General features: G+C 49.4%; 1 protein-coding gene across 1 annotated transcript in view; it reads right to left on the reverse strand.

The window, feature by feature from the left end:
- The window catches only part of ADAMTS17 (ADAM metallopeptidase with thrombospondin type 1 motif 17), a 262,300-nt gene extending 260,769 nt beyond the window's left edge, over positions 1 to 1,531 (reverse strand). The window contains exons 1-2 of the mRNA XM_026648360.2: positions 1,362 to 1,531; positions 87 to 430 (exon numbers count right to left, since the gene is read on the reverse strand). Coding sequence (XP_026504145.1) covers positions 87 to 430; positions 1,362 to 1,431 — 414 coding nt within the window. The 5' untranslated portion in view covers positions 1,432 to 1,531. The remainder of the gene's footprint in view (positions 1 to 86; positions 431 to 1,361) is intronic.
- Between the last annotated feature and the right edge of the window lie 11,108 nt (positions 1,532 to 12,639).

A 12,639-nucleotide genomic window follows, 5' to 3' on the forward strand; every position in this document is an offset into this window, starting at 1 on the left:
GGCCAGTCCCGCCCCGACAGGGCTCCCCCAGGCGGGGCGGGCTGCAGGGGGGTCTCTAGGGCCAGCCCCCCCGGGAAGTGCAGTACCAGCCCGGCGCAGGTGCTGAGGGAGGCGAAGGAGTCGCTGCGGTTCAGCACGTGTCCCGTGTAGAAGCAGAGCTGCTCGGCCGGGGGGCGGCTGCGGGCCCGGGCCTCTCCCGGCTCCTCCACCGCGAAGCCCCGCGCGAGGAAGTGCAGGTCCCGCCGGAGGTGCAGGTAGAGCTCGCGGCCGGAGGCCGGCAGGCGGAGCAGCACGGCCTCCTCCTCGGGCGGCGAGCGCCGGCGCCGGGGGCTGCTCCCGTGCCCGTGCCCGGCCCCGGCCGGCTGCAGCAGGTGGATCTTCTCCAGCGCCACTCGCTGCGGGATGGCCACTTCCAGCTCCGCGCCGCCGGCTGCGGGGGGAGAAGCAGAGGGGCTGGGTCACTCGCGTCCCGGCTAGGGTCAGCGTCCCCGGGGGTAGCCCGGGGGGGCACCCCGCCAACACCCCTCCCCGCCGGGCCACTGCGAGGCATCCCGTCCCCGGGGAACACTGCCCCCTCCGAGCCGCAGACAGAGCGGGGGCCAGTCCCCCTCGGCCCTGCTGCCCCCCCAGGCTCAGGCGTTAACTCCCCAGCCCCTGGGAGACCTGGGGGGGTCGGGAAAAGATAAGCGGGACTTTTTACAACAGAGAAACCGCTTTCCTGCCCCTGCCTCCAGATCTAAAGCCCCCAGGCCCCCAGCGCCCTGCTCCACGCAGCCGGGTCCCTGCCCTCGGGGGTTCAGCCTCAAGGCTGAATGCCCTGGAACTTCTCAGCAGGCTGCAGCCGGGGGAGCCAAGAGGAGGAAAATATGTTTATCTACCGGAGTAAATGCATCTCCCAAAGGCCCCAGTGTGCAGGGCAGAGGAGCGGGCGGGGAAAACACAGCAAAAAAGGCTAAAAACGCTCCTTGTATCATTACTATAGCTATAAATCAAACCGAGCCACGAGCATCGCATTTCACCCACCCCCATACAAACCGGCCAAGGGGGGGGGGGGGGCAGAGCAAGTTAAAGCTGTAACCCAGGCCAGTCCGTGACAGCGGCAGGGCAGGACAAGGAAAGACAAACGCCTGGAGCAACGTCCCCTGCAAGCCGAGACCTCAGCCCTGCAGCCGATCTGGTGCATGCCCCGAGGGCTGCAGACGCAGGCAGGCAACAATTAAAACTTGCCCGCCCCTGCGCTTCTGCAATTGCAAACCCAGCAGGGCGCCTGCTCGGGTCCCCGCTGCCGCCGGGGCTGTCAGAGCCGAAGGGAGACTGGGATGCCGGGGTCAGGAAGGAGGGGGGGGGGAGAAAAGCGCTACCTGTGGCGGGGTCCAGTCCCCAGAGCAGCAGGAAAGGAAATAAGAGAGGCAGGAGGGAGCCGTCAAACATTTTATTGCAGTGGAGGGGCCCCAGCGACCGGTCTGTGCAGTGCAGAAGAGGAGGAGGCGAAGGGCCGGTGGCGGCGGCAGCAGCAAGATCCCGGGCTGGAGTGAAGCCCTCCCAGCCTTTGGAAAAATTAATCAGCGCTGCGGACAAACCCAACGTGGTGAAAGTCCGGCCCCGCCTCCCCTGTGCTGTCCCAGGTGGTGATTGGAGCTCAGCCGCCTAGAGCGACACCTCCTGCTCTCCCATTGGCCGCCCCGCTTCGAACCCTGGAGTAAATAGCTAGGTTGTAAGGGGAGGAGGGGGTACACGTGGTTTGTGCGCAGAGCGGGGGAACTGGCACCAGGTGGCGCCAGGGAGTGAGGCTGCGGGGTGCCCCATGGAGGTGATGCTACCTGCACAGAGGGGTTGGGGCTTGGAGTGAGCACAGGGGATGCTGAGTGGGAAGGGCTATTGGCCAGCTTGAAGCAGTAAGCAAAGCATTTTTGCAGCTGGCAGGAGACATTCCAGGCAACCCTGATTCCCAGCTTTAAGGACGTTTTTAAATAACTTTAGGTGATTAACAAGTAAGACAAAAATGAAAATAAAAGGCAGGGGGAAGGGAGGAAAAACAAAAAAGAGAAACTTTCCCACCCCACTGATTTTGTCCCTAAATAAATCTCCGCGTAAACTCTGTAGCTGGTGCAAAATTTCAAGGCTTCTTGGAAATGCACGTTGGAAAAGTAGAGTAGAAACAATTCATACTCCACCCCACTTTTAAAGTGCCACTGCCAACTTTAAAAAAATCACATGTTGTAGCCACACACATTTCTTCACTTATGTTACTAGCACTAGCTCAGATTACTAAAAGTGAAGGAAATTTTAAAATTCTATTTACACACCACTATTTCGGCTCTTTGTTTACATCATGCGTTTCTCCCAGTTGGGACAAGGAGACGAGAGTGACTATGCAGTAATACTAAGAAAGGGTCAGATGAAACGGGCCATGGAGGACGTACAGCATGGGCTGTGGCATTGCACGCTTTCCCCACCTCCCCTTTTCTAATAGATCAACATGGAAAGTCCACCTCAATGTAGGAGAAAGGAATTCAGTCTCGAGGCCAATTCACCCTTTCATCTCTGTGCTGAAACCACCAGCATTACACAACTTTGTGCCAACTGTGAACTTGTGCGTAGGATTGGTTTTTTGTTGTAGACATCTGACCACTAGGGACTGGAGTGAGACCACCAATTAAATTTGCACTGGCCAAATAAAAGCATCAGAAGGTAATTATATTTAGTCAGTACCACCATACATCTTAACTGAATCCCAGTGTAAATTCTATAGATGGTGCAAAATTCCAAGACTTCTTTGAAATGTTGTAGAAGTGAAAAGCTCCATATTCCACTACCAGTCTCCTAAACCAGCCAGCCTCCTCACACTTTGAAGGTAGTAACAAATCCAGGGCCACTTAGAACTTAACAACTGTTGATATGTTGCACACAAGAGCGCCCTGGAACTTCACAGGGATAAAACTCAGTTCTTCTTGCTGCCAATCACAGGCCCTTTGCCACTTTTAAATAAGAATCTCCATCAGCTGTTAGCAGTACAGCGCCTATGACACAGTTAGAAACAGTTCAATCTTGTATCAGGCACTAGTACGCATAGATCATACTAATTTGTCACAGAATTCACCAGTTGTGATGTTATATCATGTTTTCTGCATTTCCTTTCCTTCATTAGTAAAGCTGAAAATGAATATATAGGATCCTGATTTCTTAAGAAAGCTATCTGTTCCTGAATTTCCTGTAGTTTATACTCCACCTGAAATCTTAATCTTCTGGTTAGGATGTCTCAGTTAATTGCCAGAAAAATTATGAGTTTGGGAATAAACTGCATGAGCCAACGAAGACTTATAGACAATGCGCTTATAGGTTTGTGCAAATATTCTTCATAATAAAGAACAAAGGAAGAGGAAAAAACTGAAAACGTGAAAGAGAAATGGATTGTCACCAATAGAAAGTGTTTCTGTGATTCTAAGAGGCATAAGCAGTTCATTTAGGATCTGTTCCTCCCTGAGGCTCCAGAGAAGTCCCAACCATTCTCATTTCCCATAGATATTAACTGACGTTGAGGCCACGTTGGGCCTGATGCAAAGTCCATTGAAAGCAATGGAAATCTTTCATTACCCTCACAGAGCTTTGGATCAGGCTTCATGCACCTGGCAGGACAGGATCAATAGCAAATAGCTAAGGCCCAAATTGGTACCTCCTTTAAAAGTATTGCCAGTTGATCTGCGTCCTGGATTCCAAAGTTATGATAAAAAAAAAATCACCACTTTGTTGCTGAAATCTTAGACGAATTCAAAGGAAGACCCGTAAAAGGCCAGGGAAATCACTGCTTGCCAACTGGGAAAAGAACAGCATAAGAAGTGTTACATACAAGCTTGTGAAAGGACAACACAAACAGAGAAAAGAACAAAGAGAAGACCATTAAAAAATGATTGTGAGGTGGGGTTATTCCGAGCCCAGATCTTGGCTCAGAAAACTACACAAACTCAAGTTGTGTCCCCAAATCTCCACGCTATTAATAACAAAACCAAACAATATAAAGACAGATTAAAAGATAAAATCAGGCACCAACTATACATCCAAGCTTGGTTCTCCTCTTCCCTAATTAAGTGCTAAGTCCCTTTACTTCATTTCATACAGGTCCCTCCCAAATGACATTGTCTGTTAAGAGCGAGTTTCTATCCCAGCCCATACTCACCAGTCCCACTGAAAGTCAGGCAGTTTTCCTCCGTCTGCAGAATTATTTAGGTCCCAGTTCAGCAAGGTACACTAGCACATACAGGACTACTCATGTGCTTACCTGAAAAAGCTGAAGGTCCAGAAATCTGAAGATTTTATGCAAATATGCACTGCCTTAATTGAAATATTTGATTAATATGCATCACCTCACTTGCCTAATTTCATCTTTTTATTCTGAAGGAAGAGGGTTTGGTTTTGTTTTCTGCTTCTGCTCCCTCACCACAGGATTAGAATAATAGAATATAGAATATCAGGGTTGGAAGGGACCTCAGGAGGTGATCTAGTCCAACCCCCTGCTCAAAGCAAGACCAATCCCCAACTAAATCATCCCAGCCAGGGCTTTGTCAAGCCTGACCTTAAAAACCTCTAAGGAAGGAGATTCCACCACCTCCCTAGGTAACCCATTCCAGTGCTTCACCACCCTCCTAGTGAAAAAGTTTTTCCTAATATCCAACCTAAACCTCCCTCACTGCAACTTGAGACCATTACTCCTTGTTCTGTCATCTGGTACCACTGAGAACAGTCTAGATCCATCCTCTTTGGAACCCCCCTTCAGGTAGTTGAAAGCAGCTATCAAATCCCACCTCATTCTTCTCTTCTGCAGACTAAATAATCCCAGTTCCCTCAGCCTCTCCTCATGTGCTCCAGCCCCCTAATCATTTTTGTTGCCCTCCGCTGGACTCTTTCCAATTTTTCCACATCCTTCTTGTACTGTGTGGCCCAAAACTGGACACAGTACTCCAGATGGGGCCTCACCAATGTCGAATAGAGGGGAATGATCACGTCCCTTGATCTGCTGGCAATGCCCCTACTTATACAGCCCAAAATGCCGTTAGCCTTCTTGGCAACAAGGGCACACTATTGACTCATATCCAGCTTCTCGTCCACTGTAACCCCTAGGTCCTTTTCTGCAGAACTGCTGCCTAGCCACTCGGTTCCTAGTCTGTAGCAGTGCATGGGATTCTTCCATCCTAAGTGCAGGACTCTGCACTTGTCCTTGTTGAACCTCATCAGATTTCTTTTGGCCCAATCCTCCAATTTGTCTAGGTCCCTCTGTATCCTATCCCTACCCTCCAGTGTATCTACCACTCCTCCCAGTTTAGTATCATCTGCAAGTGATTAGTCGCTCTACTGCAGTGACAGGCGTGTTATAAAAGTAATTCAAAATAAATAATGTTGCAAGACATTTGGGTGAACGAAATCCCAGTGAAACTGACAGAGAAAGGGAACATCCCAGTGTCTGATTTTAAAAATATCATTCCCTGACACCTGAATGGGTTCTTTCCTAGTAGACACTACAGCAGCCCCTAAAGGAGAGGGAGCAAGGAACTCAGATATCACAGTAAGGGGAAAATGCACTCTCAGGTAGACCAAGGAAAATGCCATGTTAACTCTTCCAGTGATGTCACACACCGCAGAAGCCCTGGTTTCTTCACCATCAAACTCTCTTTCTGGGAGCTGCTTCAACCTGCCTAGCTCCCTGAGAGCTGGGATCCTAGAGTCCATCTCCAGGGCTTTCTCTGCCATCACCCTGCTCATGCCCTACTGATTCTGCTGTTCTCGCCCCAGCCACAGCTCTTACTGTGAAATATCCCCTACTGTACACAGGGAATGTAAGTCACCTAAGAACTCCATATGGTCTTGATGTTCTGAGATCTGATAGGAAGTGGGATTGGGATGTTCTAACACTTCTCTATGGTCTCAGCTAAGTTATTCTGGCCATATAAACTGGGAGTGCTTTGGGGGCAGAGCATCACACCTCTTACTTCCTATTTAAATCCCCTTGTTTCTCTGGGAGATTCAATCCCTCCAAGTATCAACTGGAGTCATTACCCCTGGATGACCATTCAGTGGCCTGTGTGAGGTAAGCTGCTGGTCCCAGACCAATTCTTAGTAGACAAATGTCCCTGTAATAGTTGGCACCTCTGTTGGCAGTCTCAGCAGAGAGGCTAAATTGCCATGTGGAAAAAATTACCCTCTTCCCACCAGCTGCCCATGAAGCGTGGGGAAGCTCGTCGTGCTGCAGTCATCACTGTCCCTGTCCCGCGGGTGAATGAGGGCCATCGCTCAGCAAGGCTGTTAATCCAGAGCCTTTCATCAGCACTAACTGGGTTTTTTTTCCAAAGAGGAAACATAATCTCCCTTAATTAAAGGCAATCGTAAGGCAGCACCGAGCAACGGGAACGCCAGAGTGAAGCAAGCCCATTGATTTCAGCGCATGCCAGTCATATTGGCTCACGTCAACTCTGAGCAACATGAGCGTTCGTTCTCAGCGTGTAATCCACAATTATACGGCAAAGGCTCCCATTCCGTCAGGGAAAGTCATTCAAGCTTTGGGAGGGAAGGAGGGTTGAGGAGATGCCAAAAAAAAAAAAAAAAAAAGGAAGGGAAAGAGAAAACCAAGGCGTAGTCTGTCATTTCTGTAGTGCTACACTTTTCTAGGTGATACCTATCTCATAGAACTGGAAGGGACCCTGAAAGGTCATTGAATCCAGCCCCCTGCCTTCACTAGGCAGGACCAAGTACTGATTTTTGCTCCAGATCCCTAAGTAGTCCCCTTGAGGATTGAACTCACAACCCTGGGTTTAGTAGGCCAATGCTCAAACCACTGAGCTATCCCTCCCTCCTACATGTTCAAAGCAAAGCTGACCTTGGGCAGTGAACTCCTAGTCCTGTCTAGTCCTTCTGACATCGCTGAGTATTATTGTGTATTTAACTGTGCCACCTGTCACTCAAAGATCTCAAAGTGCCTTAGAAAAATGAATTAACCCTCAGAATGCACCTATTGGTAAAACAATATCAACCCCAGCGGACACACCAATAAACAGACACTCAGGATGGGTCTTTTCTACCCAGTTCTTACCTGGGTTCTTACCTTGATTTTAGCCTATCCACACAAAAATCTCTGAGCTGAGTTTGAAGGTGCTTTTAGCCTAGCTAGCTGACCCAGCTAGGGGGGGTGGGTTAGAGCTCAGGTGCTGCTGTCACTCAGGGTATGTCTCCACTACCCTCCAGATCGGCGGCAGACCTGAGCGCTCGCCCGTCGACTCCTGTACTCCACGGTAAGTCGATCTAAATACGTTGACTTCAGCTACGTTATTCATGTAGCTGAAGTTGCGTAACTTAGATCAATCCCTCCCCCCCAGTGTAGACCAGGGCTCAGGCTGAAACCTGCCCACTTTGCAGTCAGAATGCAAGCAAAAAATCACTCATATGCTGACAGCCCTCCCACACCCTTCCCACAATTCCCCCTGAAGGACAGAGAAGTTTTCCCCACAGTTGACGCAACTGGCTGGGTAAGAGGCCTAGAGCGTCTCAGCACAAAGGGCACACGGGACAGGGCAGAAGCAGTGCGGACAGCATCATTTGGGTCTGGATTTGCAATGGGGATGCTCACATCTGGGCTACGCTAACCCAGGTGCTCAGACTCAGGTGCCAATCACCTGGTGTAACTGGGCAGTGATCCCTGTGGAACAAGCAAGGCAAATTAACATCACTCTGTGCTCCTTTGCTGCTAACTGATGCCAGGTCACCTCCTTCAGGCCCAGATGGCGTGTTGCAATAGGAGAGGATTTGCTCGGTCTTAGGTGAAAGCAGGTTGCTGGGTACAGAAGGGAGATCAGGGAAGCTGGACACAAAGTTCACAATAAAACCTTGACACTATGTGAGAATTGGCTGCTTTCTGGTCATGTCACAAACTCAAAACTCAGTTCACATTGGCTGAATGTTCCACGAACCTGCTGACAAAACCTACGACCCATTTCAAGCAAGGCTGAGATTCCTTGTTCTGAGGTGAGATCAGGTGAGACTCGGTGGCTTCGCCTTTTAGGTCAGCTTTTAGGTTCCGTCAGATCTAAAACTAGAGATCTAAAACATGCCGAAAGCCTAGATCAGAACCCCCTTGAGTCAGGGAAAAGCTCGGATTCGGGTCCGCATCTCAACACCATAGTGATGGCCAAACCAAAAGATCAGATTCAAGCACCCCTGAACTTCTGGGAAAGTTCATAGGTGGGGCTGACCCATCACTACCCAAAATCTGAGAGTGAAACTCAGGGGGTCTGCACCAATTAAGACAGGTTGGCACAAGGCTCTAGCAATCGATCAGGTAGGAAGCCACTTGCCACTGCTGTCCCACTGGGGGCAATTCATCTGCACCTTTGGGGAAGATCAGCTTGACCTGTGAGCAGCCAAAGGTGGGCAGGGCCCTGAACAATCACTTAGACGTAAAGCCAGCCCCATTGTTTTCTATAGCCAGTCACTAACTGTAGTCATTTGCAAAGGGAGCAAAGACAGCTTCATCTCTCTATTTTACAGGCTGGAACACTTGCTGCTTTATCTTTTCTCCAACCTCTCATTCGATGCACAATCCTTAGCAAAAAAGAAAAAAAAAATCCCCACAAAATTAGGAGGGGGAGAAAAACAAAAGAAACTTCCATGAGTAGCCCTCTTCAGACTGCTTTGGTCATTTAAACTGATGTCGGACAGTTCGGGCAATAAGTTATGGATGTGGGCATTGCAGTCCTAGGGTCCCAGTAAAGGATGCGCTCTGCGTTGCTCTCAGTTTCTCTCTGTTATCTAACTTTGTTTTATCTCCCCAGATTCCTAGGAATTAGGCACTTGGCAAGTCAGCCACTTCAATCTAGCAGGGCTCTGGTGCACGTGTTTGGGATTAATTGACTATTCGACAGAAGGTCTTACTCAATGGCTTGGCTGGACGGGCGCAGACTGCATCATTGTTGCTCTGGCCCTCAGTCAGCATCGCAGGGCAAGAGAACAGTGCGTGCAGCTGTGAAAGGAATGGGTTTGGAATTACAGAGATGGGGAAAGAGACAGCCTACAATCCAGGCAGGGATGAACGCAGCGTCACGTCAAGGCCTCGACTCTTGGCAGAAGACAAGCATTTCTTGGCACTCGCCCTCTAGGCTGCAACTGGAAATGAGGGGTGAGCCGTCCCAGGGGTGCCTACTGGACAAGAAACAATCTTACAAGTGAGAGAAGTTTCACTAAGTCAAACAAACAAAGCTCAAATGAGAGGCAGATTTTCCTTATTAATTTAATGCTGTGGACTGTTCAGAAATCCTTACTGATAAGAATAATACGTGAGTCAAGAGGAGACTGCTGGGCTCATTCAGGGCGTTTGCAATTCTCCTTCCTCCCAGACCCACAGGGGGTCCCCCCTGCCAGTTTCCGAATCCGCTAGAGCAGAATCAGGCTTGCAGGCTCTAGAAAACCAGCCCTTTCCCCCTTTGATGCTCGTGTTTTATTCTTTGCCGTTTTAAATATCCCCTGGGCCAAGCAAGCTTTGTGGCCATTTTTGCAAAGTTAATAACCCTTCCGAGACTTGCAGACATGTGTTATATCCATCTTCGAAAACAGCTGGCTCTCAGCCTGGAAAATGCCAGTACACTAAGGGTTAACTTGGCAGTTAATCAAAATTCTCCTTTTTCCCACCCACCCCTCTTAAAAATCCTTCTGGTCATCCTCCTAAGGGGATAGTCACAATAGGCTGGGCAGGGCTCTAATCACACTGGGAATACACGAAGGAAGGAACGTCTTCCCCTTGACTCATTTCAGCTAGTGAAGTCATTCAGTGGTGTTTTGCTTCCCCTTTTCTTATGCTGCATGTAGCCATAACTCTGCAGAGTTTGGCCAGGAGAAAAGGGCTGACACTCCTGCTCCTGGAAAACAAAACCAAACCAAACCCCAGGCCTGGGATATTTTAATGTCAGGGCCTTGGAACCCCCTAGCATCACAGCATCCCCTTTGAGGGCTGAGGCCTCGGTTCGGTGATGCCTTTAAAAGAAGTAGACCTTCTACTGAATCGCTTGCATCTCTTCCTGCAGCAAACCAGCTAAACCCTAGGGAACACGGGGCCTCACCCAGATCCCAAAGCACGTGCGTCTCTCTCCTTGATGAGCTAGTGCATGTCTCTTTTTGTCACAGGGCGCTAGCTACTAGAGGAAGACACACAGCCAGTGCATTGCACTCGGTGGATTTCCTTAGAGATCTCCCATCCACATTCTGACCACGTCAACCTTTCTTCGCTTCAGAGCGCTCCTAGCTGCAGCCAGTGGTGATACAGCAGCAGCTGAAGGACATTTTTCCCACTGCGTACAAGAGAAAATAAATGGCAAATATTCCTCCAAGATGGGCACTGGTGATTAGCCTCCTTGAATTCTGCATCACTTCCAACTCAACCACTGTTGAGGCATAAGGAAGGGAATCCTGCTATTTGTGTCTAACCTGGGCCATTCCGGCCACCCTGAAAACATGCAACTGGCTGCAGTCAACACCGACGCAGCCTCTTGTCAAATGCAGAATCTCAGCTCCTTGGCTTCCTTGATTCCACAGCCAGGGAATGAGCCAGCGCTGATGAAATTCGATGTAACTGGTTCAGTGCATTCAGATGTCCCAATGTGCTCAGAGAATTGGCCATTTGCGTAGGTGAGGATGTAATATTGACAGGAACAGGAAGTCACAGTCATCTGCATGTAAACCACTCCTAAATCAGAATGGTATCAACGTGCACTGGTGTAAACCACTACCACTGGTGCAAGGTGCACACCCACGTGCACAGGCAATCCGGCTCACAGTACTGGTCATTTAGTGTTCTTTTCATTACACAGGGATATAAGTGATATAAGCGTAGTGCCATCACAACCGAATAAGACTGAGCTTTTTAAACAGCTAATTCAGGGTCTGTTTGGTATGCAGGACCAGCAGCAGAGACACCTATAACAATTGGCCACACATCACCCCCCAGGCATGAGGTAGCAAATAGGACAAAGAAAAGAGCTTGCTATTGTTTGAGGTTGTCCCCAAGTTCAAGAAGGCCCTTGCAGTGTTGCCAACTCTCGTAATATTTGGTGAGTTTTTTCCTTAAAGCATCAGGAATCATGGGAATTTCCATTTTCATTTCAGACTAAAAGTACATTTCTAGCCCTCGTGATTGCAGAGAAAAGCTGGGAAATGTGCTGCGAGTGAGCTCTGAAGGCTCCGTAACCAGAGAGCAAAGAGAAAGGCTCCAAAATGCCTTATTGTTTAAGAGCTCATGATTTCTTAAGCCAATTTTTTGATTTGTGAATGCTTGGAGTCTGCAATACTGCAAGTCACTCCTAGGAGACCCAGTCCACCGGCCTCCCCAGCAGTTCCCACATCCATGAGGTGGTCATGTCCATAGCCAAATCACTCCACAGCTATGTACCTACAAACCTTCCCAGATGCCTCCTTCATACCTGGATCCCTCCCACTCCTTACTGTGAAGCTCTTGAGTCTTAGCAGAGTTCTACATGGACCCAGAAGCCAGGAGGCACAGACTAAGCATAGATTCCTAAGCTGAGAGAGCAAGAAAGCAGTTACAGGATGCAATATTTGGCTGGCATCAGAAGTGGACAGGGCTACAGATGGGTCTTTGGGTTGGTGTTCTAGCTGGAGACTCCTGAATTTGCAATGCCTGTGTAACAGGATTGGCCTAAACCTTCCAGTCTCTGCGATGAAAGTGCTAAGGGGGGAAATCACTGGCTTAAAGGACTCTTGATCATGTTTTTCTGTTTTGTTAACACTTTTCCCTGAGTACTTTCTCCTTCCTTCCCAGTGTCTTGGCTGATTAAACTTGCAAAGCAAACAGAAAAGAACACAGTGTATCCACAAGCGGGGATTGAAGTGGGCTGGGACACCTGGCCAAAATCCTCAGGGGCTCTGAGGTGAGTCAAGGGGGGAGAGGTTGGTTGCTGGCAGGTGATGGGGCCGAGTCTGGAGCAACACTTTCCTACTGACAAAGCAGAAGCTTATCAGCTACCATGCCAATGACAGGGATTTCCCTGACCTCTGATGAACCCAGTGCTGCTAGCAACTGTGCCAGGATGCACATGAACGCTCAGGGGCTCGTGTCTTTGCAGCAAAATGTGCAGAGGGGGGAAAACCCACGTGCACAGGGAGGAGAACTGTAATGGGAATCCCACTGTAGTTAGCTTCAGTTTCATTCAGGAGTAGGTCCTGGTTTACTGCAGGAAGAGATGCAAGTGATTCAGTAGAAGGTCTACTTCTTTTAAAGGCATCACTGAACCAAAGCCCCAGCCTACTCAAAGGGGATTCACGGGCCATTTTGGTCAATTTCACGGACATTGGATTTTAAAAATCGTAAATTTCATGATTTCAGATATGTAAATCTGAAATTTCACAGGGTTATAACTGTAGAGGTCCTGATCCAAAAGAGGGTTGTGGTGGTGGTGGTGGGGAGTGTCGCCAGGTTATTGTAGGGGGGGTTGCAGTATTGCCACCTTTACTTCTGCACTGCTGCTGATGGCGCTGCCTTCACAGCTGGTGGGGCAGAGAGCAGCAGTGGCTGTCTGGGAGCCCAGCTCTGAAGGCAGCGCCACCACCAGCAGCAGCACAGAAGTAAGGGTGGCAATACCACGACCCCCT

The sequence above is a fragment of the Terrapene carolina genome, unplaced genomic scaffold (genome assembly GCF_002925995.2).
Source record: "Terrapene carolina triunguis isolate 2854851 unplaced genomic scaffold, T_m_triunguis-2.0 Scaffold67, whole genome shotgun sequence".
Lineage (NCBI taxonomy): Eukaryota > Metazoa > Chordata > Testudines > Emydidae > Terrapene > Terrapene triunguis.